We start from the raw sequence: 14140 nt of genomic DNA, 5'->3' as shown, positions 1-14140 counted from the left end.
TCTGATAAACATGTACCAGCAACATTATTTCAAAATAAATTGAAATATCGTTCACCTTAACTGTATCGCATCCATTACTTTATTTGTATACAATTCAAAGAGACATACTATCTGAAAGAGCAATCAAAATTACAGGGTTCTTCACGAGGCACTTAGCCATACTTACGATAAACATGTACCAGCAACATTATTTCCAAATTACTTTACTTGTATACAACTCAAAAAGAAAGATTATTTGAACAAGCACAAATTTTCAATTGAGGCGTTTAACAGAATTTTTTTATGAGTTTTTTAATTCAAAAGTTTTCAGAGGGTAGGGGCCTAACGGTTTCACACCTGGACGAGAGCAATTTAATTTCGTTAATTATCCGTACTGAATATATTCAGTACGGATATATACGAAAATACATTTTTATAGTGATGAATGATAATTTTTACTTTTTTATTGTAAATAATTTTCTGAACACACCCTCAGCTTTGTTGGTAATGTGAATGTCTTTTTTTACATACTGTTTATAATGAAATTACTGTTTTTAGGTTTTTTGTTTTCAACCTGCACAAAACATGGCACATGTAGATAAAAAACTGGCAAAACTGGGTGGGGCAAACTTATAATATTTAGTTCAATTTGATAGTGTGCTTACTACCAGCTTCAACAAGAAAGCACACTGACTCAAACTGGACTCTGCATTTTTTATGATTTTATGCGACACTTCAATTACCCACTGTGATCCTCGCCTGCATGTTCCAAAGAGCATAGTAGGCAAGCGACTCAAACACAACTCCTGTGAAACAAACAAAGTCCTTGACTGGTTTTTTATGTTGGGCAACTGGACTTCAATTTTGTTTAGTGAGGGTATACATGGACTCATTCAGTTGCAAGGTGTGAAAGGCCAAGGTACATTAAAAATTCCTGGACTGATGGTGGCTGGGTGATAAAATTGTCATATCGATGAAGGATCGCCATTAAATAGGACAACGATGGAAGTCTGCCATGTTTGCAGTATACAGTAATTTAATGGTGTCCGTGTGGTTTTAGATCTAGCAAATTATTATCCTTACATCTATGAATAATATTAATGATAATAGGTGTGGGAATAAGTCATTTAAAAATAACTACGGTGACATTTAAAGGCTGTTGACACTATTGGTATTTACTCCAAAAATTACTATCATAATTACTCTTGATTACGAGTAATGGGGAGAGGTTGATAGTATAAAACATTGTGAGAAATAGCTCCCTCTGAAGTGACGTGGTTTTCAAGAAAGAAGGTTTCTTCCATGAATTTGATTTCGAGACCTCAAATTCTTAATCTAAAGACACACATCTGAAGACACACAACTTCGTGTGAACATGGTGCCCAAGGGTATTTTTGTCTTTCATTAATATTACGCAACTTCGTCGACTGATTGAGGTTAAATACAGCAACTAGAATTCATTCTACCCCCCAAAAATTGATGGACCTGAATTGCACTGGAAGTCAATCTCCCTTTAATGTTTGCAGTCAAAATGTCTGATCTTTATTACTAAAATAATCACTCAATACAACTACTAACTGCTTTTAACATGTAGTCCGTGGGGTACTTGAAACTCATCCACCGAAAAAAAAAAAAAAAAAAAATCTTGGAGAAAATAGAATACTTATTACAAAAAAAAGCAATAAAAGTAAGGTGTGCATAAATATGACAAAATGTATACAAGTCAGGTGAAATATGGCACCATTAACCGTCTGCACTAGGTTTACACAGGTGAGTTTTAAGGGGGGCCTACACTTTTTTAATGGCAATTTATGTTTATGCACATCTGATCAGGGACGGCTTGCTTCAGATGTTGTGTCTGCACTTATGTTTCATTAGTATCGGTAAAATGTACCCTAGATTGGCGAGAGAAGGGGACTATAGCGTGAGGCGGCAATTACAAGCGAGTTATAAATATATCCAGTCCATCCTTCACGTAGGTGTGAACAAATTGTGGATTCGTCACCAAGAACAAACAAATAGAATATTAACAGAGAGCTTTTTTTTAAGTGCACTGTCCAGATTTGTGCAGAAATGTTGATGGATGAACAACCTCTTTGCACACCCCATGAAAAAACAAACAAAACAAACAACAACTCAAAATGGCAGCAATAAACAACCCCAGACAAAGGTTTGTAAAAAAAATCATGTAAATATTTCAAAACATTCAAACATACAAAAATGTTGGTATTGAGGCCTGATACACTGCAAACTTGCAGCCTTTCCAATAAAGGTTTCTTACACCATTGATTTCTGCCCCCATGCCTAAACACAATCAAGAGTGAAATAGTGGAATTCCAGTTGGGTTCAGTGGGCAAGTGTTTGAGAATGTACACATCTACCCTGTCGGGCAAAGTTCAAGACTGTATCATTAAAGATTCCGTGGGAAGCCGTTATTGGTTCTCTGACATCCCAGCACAATTGAACATAACACCAAGTAAAGAAATGAGACTATTTCTGCAGGCAGTGTGGAATTTAGGGCAGAAGAATAAAGCTATAACTCTCCGTGAATGCCAGCAATCACAAGAGAGCTTGTAAGGGCCGTGTTTGCGGTACAGGTACATGATCTACACATTGGGTAATTTTATTGCTGCCCCACCTCTACACAATGAAAGCACAGCCCAGGAAATAAGGGTCAAAAGGTCACTCAGCTATTGACCCCAGTTGCTTGGTTCGTCAGCAATGCTATCGGTGAGGATGCCATACACTTGAACACGTTAGAATGTTGGAACATTAACAATGTGCAATGGGTATTCCATAAAATAAAATTGGTTGTGCCGGTAACTCACAAATGTTGGAATATCCCAGCCTCTGACAACAAATCCACATAATTGTTGTACTGTAGTAATTGTATTATTCCAGAGTTTGTTTTGATTGAATAAAAAGAGAATATGACTTGAGAGTGCAATGACTTTAAGTTGTTTTTTTTACGCCCAATTCGGACACTTATCAAGCACGATCAAAGCAAAAAGTTTTAATAGATGATGATTGACTGAAAACATCCATACCAAATTTCTGCACAAACAAATTGTCAAAATGGAAACCAAAGCTAAGAAAAATAAACTGTGACTGATATTCAGCGACTTTACACAGCTGTCTTCTACACCTTTTCTTTCTTCCATACTTTTCCTAAACTTTTCATAACTGTAAGAGTTCCACTTCAGTCATACCGCCGGAATCAAGGCAGCCATTTTAAAACCTTGAAGGACTTATGAACCACTAGAACCAGCTACCCTCCCAACTAACAACAGTGTCTACTTTGCATCTAGGTGGAGAAAATTGTGGCTAAGTGTCTTGCTCAAGGACAGACGCTCAAGCACAACAGACCCAAAGGACCAAGGTGTTACCCAGGTGTTGCATTGGTGTTACTGTTCCATCTGCATCGTTCTACCTAACACAATTCTTTTATAATGGATACTACTATCATGGAAAGTCTAGATAGTCTACATAGATTCGTGCAAATATTGCAAATTGCTCCACTTGACTTGAGCTATGGAGTTCCTCAGACAGATAACAGTTTAGACTTTTTGTGACTGTCACTTTCCATTCATTACTAAACCCCAACAAGGTTTACTTGTACCGAAGTTACTTTATTCAAATCCTAATATTTTTTATCAAAATTGAAAAAGTGGCAGTTGGATGCAGCATTCTCAACCTCAAAGCAGTCAAAATTAGACTTCAAGATAAACTGTGGTTCTTGAATGTTGTCCTTGAGGTAATTCTCAAAACATCCAGGTTAAATTTTGAGTACACACGGTTATTAATTGGTAGGCCTGGGCGAATTATTCGAATATCTGGTTAATGGCGAATAGGTTTTCCCATCCGTAACCGCAAATGCCTTTTTTTTCTTAACCGGATATCCGCATAGGGCGCGAATACCTATTTACAAACCGGATAATTCTGTAATTACAACCGAGTAACCGGATATTCTTTAACTATCCGAATATTCGCAGACCTCGGGCGACAACTGATATGAATGTTTTGTCAGAATCCTTATGAAACTTCTATTAAGACAGCATAATACAGCATAAACTAAGTATTTAACTTTGCTCACCTCCGCGAAGAGTTAAAACAATGACATTTCTGACGTAATTTGTTCAAAGATTACAAAAGTTTTCCTTCACGTAGAGTCAATCACGATCAAAAGAAAAGGCAAATCGCCATCTTTAAATTAGATCCGGTCATTTTTATGAATGAACCGAGTGACACTGTTTTAAACTAATATCAATCCGCCCATAAAATCTCATTCACAAACGAACAGCGCCCTCTAGCGGTGAAAAAACTATTCGAATATCCGGTTAATTTCGGATAGTTGGCCAGCGGTATCCGAATAACAAAATTTCACTATTCGCCCAGCACTATTAATTGGTTACAAATACATGTTAGTTTTTTTAACACTAAAATACGAATCAAATGAAAATTTGTAGTACTTCAAAACGAGTGTTCATTGGAGGGTGGAGGGGAGGTGGTGCCTTGCCAACTTTTTTTTTGTAATTATAAAAACAAAGAAGGGAGTGGTTCCACATTTTCCAGGGATGGAATTAAAGTGAGGCCATGCATGTGAAGGCCAGTTTATAGTCGGTCGCGCGATGGTCAGTTGCTGGAAATCTTAACGCAAGATTAAAAAAAAAGGACACAGTTTTAAGTCCTCAGCAATGACTATGTCATGCGTCAAAATTTCCATTGGCGATCGACTTTAAACCGGCTTTTATGATGGTCTCAGTTGCTCTGGTCTATGGCCCCTTCAAAAGTTTCCAGCAGACTTTTACCACTTCATGTTGGATGAATTATGGTGGACGGTCTGCTGTGTTTATGTCATTCAAGAGTGTTGGGAAAGAGCACTAAAATATTCGCTGTGTGGTTAGTTGTGATATTGATTTAACGTCACCCTCCTCCCAACGGACACAAGGAGGATGGAGGAGGGTTACGTTATCGCATCTATTTTACATGTATGTTTTGTGTCTTAAACCAATGCTGTCGCAAATGAAAAGATAGGCCTACATTTTAATAAATTCTCTAAAATATGCTGACAATCCAACCATGGCGACCAGAGCAAAGTAATAACTAAATCAAGTGCACTTGCTATGATCAAAAATATAAATGTGTCATCTGCCACTGGTTGAATACATTGATAATAAATAATAATAAACTTCAGACTTATAAAGCGCCATTTACAAAGAAACAATGCGCTGGTAAGAGGGCTGCGAAAAAGTAAGTTTATGAGCGAGAAGAGAACAGATGTGTTTTTAATTTACTCTTGAATGTCTGGAGTGTGTTGGAGTTTTGAATATAACTTGGTAGGGCGTTCCATCATCAGGGACCAGCGACTGAGAAGGACCGAGGACCAGCGACTAAGAAGGACCGGTCCCCTGCATGCCCTTTTGTGAGTGTGAGGGATCGTTAGATTCTGGCTGGAGCGGAGGCCACTCCGGCCAGGTGTGTTGAAATTTAGGGACTATGCTGTGATGTATTGTGGAAGTACGTTAGAACGAATAGTATCAAAATACCATACCATACTCGTGAACTTTTGTGTGAAACTGTCAGTCAGCTTGTTGAAGGCTTGTCTCTTTTCCAATTCCTGAATGTTATTTTGGCAAAGCCATCACACTCTTCAGACAACAAACAATATGAAAACATGACCATTTTTTAACCCACTTTGCCCTTGTTCATGTTGTTCAATTTTGTTGTTTGTTTGATGATTGTTGTTTGTTAGTTTCTTAGCCATTTACTTTATATTATATAAATATGCAATCTATATCTTGTTTGATGCCACGAACTTTACAACACACGAATATCCAATTGAAGAGGGGATGATGCTCTAGAAATGACACAACCTCCCTGACAAATGAGAAGCATAAACACTATTTAATTTACAATGTGATTGACAAGTGAAAATACTTACAGAATCTTGACCCAGTGTGGTATGTCATTTGGCACAGCCGTCAACTGTCGTTTACTGCAATCCACCATTTCTCCTAAACACGAACATACTTCGGGACATCGAACATATTGAGGTTGCTGTTGGGCTTCAGTAAGGGTACCCCGACCAAGGAAGCCCACAGCACCGAAGAAACACCACCACCATATCACTCGAATTGTGGTCACCCAGGCAGACGCCATCTTGCTTCGGCGACTGGATGGTCGAACCCGCGGACCGACCGGAGCACAGCACACGGTGTTCGGGGGAAGCTCTTGATCTCAACAACACACAACCAAACGCTGTGTAGTCGCTGCTCCGAGAATGGACGATAACGGCGTCACCGACAGGGAAAATGAAGACTTCTCACTCCCCTTCTTGAGTCCGAATTGTTGCTGAAAAATCCAAGAGAAACATTGTACTGTTAGAGAGCGTCCACTGCTATGAAAATGGGAAATGTAGTCGAAACATCGCGGAAAACTTCTCTGTTTTCTTGTGAACTGTTGACGTTTGTTATCGCAAGCACAAGCCTTCACATGTAATGTACGGTACATGCATAACAAACGCGCCTATACATAAGTGCATGCAGTGTACATGTACTGTACGATGCTATGCATTGCAATCCCACATTATGCTCTCTCAATAAACACGTACACGTACACTTGAGTGGCGGTGGCCTAATCTCCTCATGAATATTTATATTTCTAAATTTACTGGCAACGGACCAATCAGCGAAGATGTTAAATAAAGAGGACACATTCCTTAACATGTTAGCGATACTTTGATTGGACAACATCTGACCTTTCAGATTAGCCCCTAGGCTCGTTCGCCAAAATGCAAAGTATTATTTAAACAAGGCCAAGCCAAAATAAAAATGTGTTACGCGCACTTCTCGGGGGGGGGGGGGATAGAAAGCGTTTAGATAGAGACTTGAGGTGCATAATTATTTTAAGAAACCAAATATTGATTTGAATTCTGCATCTGACTATGTGAGTAGTTAACAAATAATAATAATAGTAGTAACAAAACAAAAAAACTTAAAAGTATTTAGAACAAAATCGCAATCCATCTTTTTAAAAATGTTCGTTATAATGTTTGTCCTTATTTTCTACATGATCGGGCTTTTTTGTTTTGCCTACAACTATATTCTTATTCAACTTTTGTTTTCATTTTCCAAACTTGAACTAAAAAAAATAACGCTAAAATATGACAAGATGAAACCTTACTGTTACATTTACAATATTCACTTATATGGTGTTCTGGATTTGTGAATATTATGATTAATCAAACCATATGATACTTTTTATACACGTAATTTTTAATAGAAACACAACCAAAGATACAAAGTTAACGTTATTTTTTAATCGCAATGACTCGTCTTGAGGATGTATAGAAATACTTTTAACAATCATGATTTTTTTTCCTCCACGATATAATTTTTTCCCGAAATAAATTTATTCACAACAAAACATAGGCCTATAATTATATAAGACATACGATAAAAATACCACCGACCCCTCCCCCCCCCCAACAAAAAGAAGAGGAAGATGAAAATAAAACCCCACAAAAAACGAGAAGTGTTCGGCTGAAGCCCTATCACCCAAAACAACCCAGTTTTGTTTTTCTGGTCGGCCAACACCTTTGGTATTTGGCAAACAAACGATATTTGTAGGTATCCATAGCGCATGAAAACTGTTCTATTGTGTTCACGACAGCGTTTCATAAAGAACAATTTGATCATGCAAATAAGACGAACTCTCTGTGAGACACAGAGGTGTGACTTCGTGAGGATGAGGGTGGGCCTCCCAAGGTTTAAACAGGAGTAAGTAATTGGCACTTCATAAATCGATAATATTAAATAAGGAGACGAAATGAGTGCACGGCATGACAAAGAGGACGGGCTTGCACCGTGGTGATACCAAATTTACTCACTTTCTAACACGCCCATCCTATATTGAATCAAAGCGTCCATGTATAATTTGACGTTTTGCTGTTAGATTTATACCCTTGATGTCTTAAATCTACTTTGGTCTTTAATATTATCAAGTATGGTACTTGGACGTTTGTGTTTTTAAATTGCTTTTTGTCTGTCACGCGGAGGAGAGAATTTAAAAAAAAAATCATTTTTTTATGTTTCAAAAATATTGATGAAAAAAAGGGGGAAAAAGAAGATGACGTTTCGACCATATGAACGACTCTGCAGGGTCGAAAAGTCATGCTATCGGTCCATTTTGGTTGGAAGTTGTTTAGAACAGCTAATACTATTTTCTCAAAAATATTAATGTATAAGCTAAGCCATACCTTTGATTTCCTTAAAGGCAGTGGACACTATTGGTAATTACTCAAAATAATTATTAGCATAAAACCTTACTTGATGACGAGTAATGTGGAGAGGTTGATAGTATAAAACATTGCGAGAAACGGCTCCCTCTGAAGTGACGTAGTTTTCGAGAAAGAAGTAATTTTCCACGAATTTGATTTCGAGACCTCAAGTTTAGAATGTGAGGTCTCGAAATCAAGCATATGAAAGCACACAACTTCGCGTGACAAGGGTGTTTTTTTCTATGATAGTTATTTCGCAATTACGACGACCAAACGAGCTCAAATTTTCACAGATTTGTTAATTTATGCATATGTTGAGATACACCAAGTAAAAAGACTGGTCTTCGACAATTACCAAAAGTGTCAATTGTCTTTAATCAACATTGGATATATACTCGAGTATAGTAGGGGCTTATTTGGAAGCAGTGTTTGTATAATTGCTTTTCATTTGCCACACGGAGAATATAACGTTCTGGAAACTAATGTTTCTTTACGTTTTTTCCCTTCTAATTATTCATGTAATTATAAAGGTAGGCTATGTTCACAGCTGCGAGGACCACATTCATTTATCAATGTATATATGAATAAAGAACAATGAATTTATTGCAACGTGGACTCGCAACCACCCACCCACTTCACATTAATTCCGACGTAAAAAGGAACCAGGGTATTAGAAATACGTGTCATCATGCATCGTCCGGGATTTTATTTGTTACTGCAAAGACAGTCGTCAAATAATAAAAATCCACTTTAATGTCCCCACTGGTGCAAATATTTTAAACAGCTTTAAAATATCGTTATGTAACCCGATGTTGCCCATGTGACAGACAAAGGTATATGTTGGAGGCTATGTGTACCTTGGGTTTTTGGAACCGCGAGATTGTTTTATGTATACTACAATAAAATTAACCTGTGATTTTTTTTCCTTGTTTTTTTCTTCTTCAGATATCACAATTCTGGAGCGATAATTTCCGCGCTGGAAGAATAATTCCTAATACGAATACACAATCTGAGAAGCTTGACCACTGTAAACGCTTCTTATTTTTATTAAAATTTTATTAAAAATATTTTGAAAAATTTGTTGGGAATCTAAGCTTGAGTTTTTTCGGTAGCCGTACTTCACAGTAAAATATTTCTAAAAAATGCAGTAAAGGCTGCTACACAAAGCTGCTGCTGTATTCCTTTCCACGTATAGTTTTTATTGACATTAATTTTTAGAGTCTAATCACCAAACGTCATAAACATACATAGGGCTACCCTTTAAAGATCTATATCCAGACAGTAAAGGTAATGACATTTTCATCATCTGTCGGACAAGGAGATATGAAATACTGAATTAAGGCCGCTGGTGATCACAAACGAAAATACTCCAAGCAAATCGAGTCAATGGCTCATCAAGAGTCATATAGCGATGTATGAGTTAATTAAATGATGAAAGCAAGTAATGTTGTTAACTGCATCAATTTGTCTCTTTGTCGGCGCACGTCCACTTAGAACTAGTTCAGCAACAATACTCGTCAATTACCCGGTTCGTGACTCGTCATAAATAGTTCAGAGAAGTTCGTGATTTGAGCCTGGGTGGCGACCAATGCACCTGCTACGTTTGGAGAGAGATTTTCCTAAGACCGTGGGGGCATGATTTGTATAATAATTCAGGCTGTTGTCGTCATACAGGCACGATATGAAAATGATCATAATAGAGGGGAAAGTTACATCGTGGACATTGTAAAGAATTGTTTTCGGTCATTACTCATAACAAAAATGGTCGGTGACATCTGAAAGGACACATTATAAACTTCTAGTGAGTATTTTATCGAAAGAGATTTTGGAGAAATGCATTATGGGTTCAGAAAGAAGTAAAGGAAGTCACAATAGTTCATGATCTAATAACGACGGTCAGAAAATAGTGAATGTTTTTTACTTTCTTGAAATCTTACCTCAATAGTTGAAAAATGAGCATTACAGTTTCAAGGGAAGTGAATAATAATTGTATACAATTGTTATGGAAGAGTTACAAACAAGTTGGGTTTGTTTGTAATACCATGCCCAAGCTGTGTGTGTCACCTGGTTTATAATAATAATAATAATAATAATAATAATAATAATAATAATAATAATAATAATAATAATAATAATAATAATAATAATAATAATAATAATAATAATAATAATAATAATAATAATAATAATAATAATAATAATAATAATATGAACACTTATAGTGCGCCGGTATCCACCACAAGTGATGCTCATGGCGCAGCATTATATTTAATGTGTGCAGTTTCTAATGTTAGAATTGATTCCAAACCATTATCTCTCAACAACAGCTAATTTATTTTCCTCAATGATAACCTATAGGCGGGACAGCTTGTCAAAATATACTAAAGTAATATACCTTAACTCAGTTCAACTTGGTTAACATGAACATAAATTAAATTTAGCCATCAGAGATGCAAATTGTTACAAGAATTGGGTCGGAACTGCGCATTCTTCTTTGACACTGTTTTGTTTTAAAGAACCACATTGTCTGTATTCAAGTTGCCGTTTATGGGTGAAAGAAGCAAATTCACATCGCCGCAAAAGGAGGCAGACCATTTTCTGTTGCAGTGCCATTGGAATCAGCCATCCCTTCACATTAAAACCTCAACATACTATTCACCCATTCAAAAGGTCCATATAAAACACACTGCATAAGCATTATTCTTAAAGGCAGTGGACACTGTTGGTAGTTACTCAAAATAGTTATTAGCATAAATCCTTTCTTGGTGACGAGTATTTGGGAAGAGGTTGGTGGTATAATACATTGTGAGAAACGGCTCCCTCTGAAGTGCCATAGTTTTCGAGAAAGAAGTAATTTTCCACGAATTTGATTTCGAGACCTCAAATTTAGAACTTTAGGTCTCCAAATCAACCATGTAAACGCACACAACTTCGTGAAACAAGGTGCTTTTTTCTTCTTTCATTATTATCTCCCAAATTCGATGACCAATTGAGCTCAAATTTTCACAGGTTTGTTATTTTATGCATATGTTGAGATACACCAACTGTGACGGCTAGTCTTTGACAATTACCAATAGTGTCCACTGCCTTTAGTTGAGTTATTTTCTCGGTCCCTTGCCCTTTTGTATTATTTTTCTCTTCCTTTGTTTTAGCACCGTGGGCACCTTTTGGTGGATTTGTGCGCTTTACAGTTTTTCTTGTCATGGTGTTATTTCAGGCCTTATATCTCAGGCAACGAAGGTGATTGCCTCAATTGGTCATAACCTTGGTGCCCTTGAAATGCTCCAGTAAAAAGTTAACATCATAATTTCCTCATAGGGTGCCATTTACCGAGGAGAAAATGCCTTGGTGCCCTTGCCCTTTCAAAAACGAAGCAAACAGGCCGGTATTTATCTTCACAATAAGTTGTATTTCTCTTGCCTTACTTGCGCAGTCATTTAGAAACAAATCAAACAAAATATATACGCATATTTTATTTTATTTTGTTGATAAACAAACCCTCTGTATTATGCCTTGAATAATGAGCATCCGTCCCATCCTCGTATCATACGACTCAGCCGTCCGTTGGGCCACCTTGGCATTGAGACGGAATCAGATCGCAACCGAAGCGAAAGATAAATCGAATCCAATAAAAAGCAGAGCATGAAATGCTGACGCGCGGTGTGACGCAACTAGGCAAATATCAAATCGGGGAAAAGGGTGGTAAAAGCCAAGGTTCAATGAGGCTAAATAATTATAAGTTTTTAACTCATTATAAATGATTAAAATTGTAGGTCCTGCAATCTAATGACTAAATTCACACTGTCCTGTCGTTGTAGTTTCAAAAATGGATTTGACGAATTGCGTGTGGAGTACCGATAGTTTGCGGTCTTATGTGTTGTTGTTTAAAGGCAGTGATTGACACTATTGGTAATTGTCAAAGACTAGCCTTCGCAGTTGGTGCATCTCAACATAAAAAACCCCATAAAATTACAAACCTGTGAAAATTTGAGCTCAAACGGTCATCGAACTTGCGAGATAATAATGAAAGAAAAAAACACCCTTGTCACACGAAGTTGTGTGCGTTTAGATGGTTGATTTCGAGACCTTAAGTTCTAAATCTGAGGTCTCGAAATCAAATTCATGGAAAATTACTTCTTTCTCGAAAACTATAGCACTTCAGAGGGAGCCGTTTCTCACAGTGTTTTATACCATCAACCTCTCCCCACTACTCGTCACCAAAATAGGTTTATGCTAATAATTATTTTGAGTAAATACCAATAGTGTCCACTGCCTTTAAAAGTAAATACACCGAAATTATCATAAAATGGGGATACATTAAATTGAATAGTTCTCGTTAAATTTAGCATTTTTTCAAAAACTTAAATTCATTTTAAAGAAGGGGGAGGGGTGACCAGGGAATGTAAATAAAACGAAATCATAATCTCCTTTAAAACTATTCTGCATTTCACCAGCCCACGCTTCTTTTCAATTTTGGATGAATTTTTCTAGCTTGGAGCATTTTCTTCCGTCCAATCGCGGCGGATTATTGTAATCGGGATAACACGCAGAAAACCTCCAGATCTAATAAAGCGGTCCTCCTCGTTAATTTGATCGAGGTGTCTTCACGGCAGCGTTTCCATGAAATTACATGTACATGTCGTACCCCAGATTTCATCTCCGTGCTTGAAAAACCAGGGTATGCTTATGTACTGTGTTAAAGGCACTCGACACTATTAGTAATTACTCAAATTAATTGTTAGCATAAAAACTCACTTGGTAACGAGCACTGGAGAACCGGTGATAGTACAAAGCATTGTGGGAAACGGCTCCCTCTGAAGTAACGAAGTTTTTGAGAAAGGGTAATTTCTCACTCAAATAACAAAAAACTCCAGGCCTGACATTTTGAAAGCACATCAATTTGTGCAACAAATGTGTTTTTCTTTCATTATTCTCTTGCAACATCGATGACCAGGAGGCAAAATGTTCATTCTTTTGTTACTTTATGCATAGTTTGTTGTGAGATACACCAAGTGACAATACTTGTCTTTGACAATTACTAAACGTGTCCAGTCCAGTGCCTTTAACCATATTCCTCCATGCTTTAACCTACAAAATTACCCCTTCCCTTCCAAACTTGGCCTCGATTTCTCTAATTCGTATTGCTCGAGGAGGAGACAAATTTACCGAGTTATTTGGGGGTCAGGTGAGGCGGTCGGGTGTTGAGACAATTGAAGAGTTCCATTAGCACGGCACACGGACCTGCTGTTTTATTGCTTGACGCTGTTTTGGCAAAATACAATTTCTGTTCGCACGCCAATTCGCATTGCGTTTTATTAAAATAATTAAAGTTGTGGACATCACTCACGGAAATGTTCACCCCAAAACACAACTCACACCCGCATGTACTCTGTAAACAAAAATCACAGTGCTGACGACAATAGGTGAACCAGATAATGAAACACATAGCGCCTATAGTAACTTATGGCCAATAATTATTATGAAAGGTTTCAAGAGCAAAATCAATAAACCTTTATTATCCCTGTACATACGGAGAATTTCATTTGGTCATTTTGCTCACATAAAAAACAGTCACCAGTAAAAAGGTACATTGTAAAAAGGGGGTTAAACCTTACCACAGAGAAATAGTGGGCCTAAATACAGAGTGAACCACAGACAGATACAAGGACAGAAATATTGATATGATAGCCACTATTGTTATCATTCTGCCACCATCTTGGTCATGTTCTCTGCATCTAAGCAGCAGTAATGGATGCTAGTATCCATTGACTAAAAAGAACCAGACTATTAAATTGTCCTTCCACTTTGTTTGGTTACATTAATTCGAATGAAGGAAAATCAAGATGGGCGCGCCACGACAACTTAATGTTAAATTCAATTGCA

General features: G+C 37.2%; 1 protein-coding gene across 2 annotated transcripts in view; it reads right to left on the bottom strand.

Annotated features, from left to right (window-relative positions):
- Positions 1–14140, bottom strand: part of LOC139950794 (uncharacterized) — an 80802-nt gene that overhangs the window by 58516 nt on the left and 8146 nt on the right. The window contains exon 2 of one of the 2 annotated variants that reach the window (XM_071949619.1): positions 5921–6330. In XM_071949619.1, the coding sequence (XP_071805720.1) occupies positions 5921–6138 (218 nt within the window). In that variant the 5' untranslated portion in view covers positions 6139–6330. Of the gene's footprint in view, positions 1–5920; positions 6472–14140 lie in introns of those variants that run through there. The other variant, XM_071949611.1, reaches the window with a different exon arrangement.

The sequence above is a fragment of the Asterias amurensis genome, chromosome 2 (genome assembly GCF_032118995.1).
Source record: "Asterias amurensis chromosome 2, ASM3211899v1".
In the NCBI taxonomy this organism is placed as follows: domain Eukaryota; kingdom Metazoa; phylum Echinodermata; class Asteroidea; order Forcipulatida; family Asteriidae; genus Asterias; species Asterias amurensis.
The sequence above is the reverse complement of the archived record's forward strand: the minus strand, read 5'-3'. Positions and strand labels throughout refer to the sequence as shown.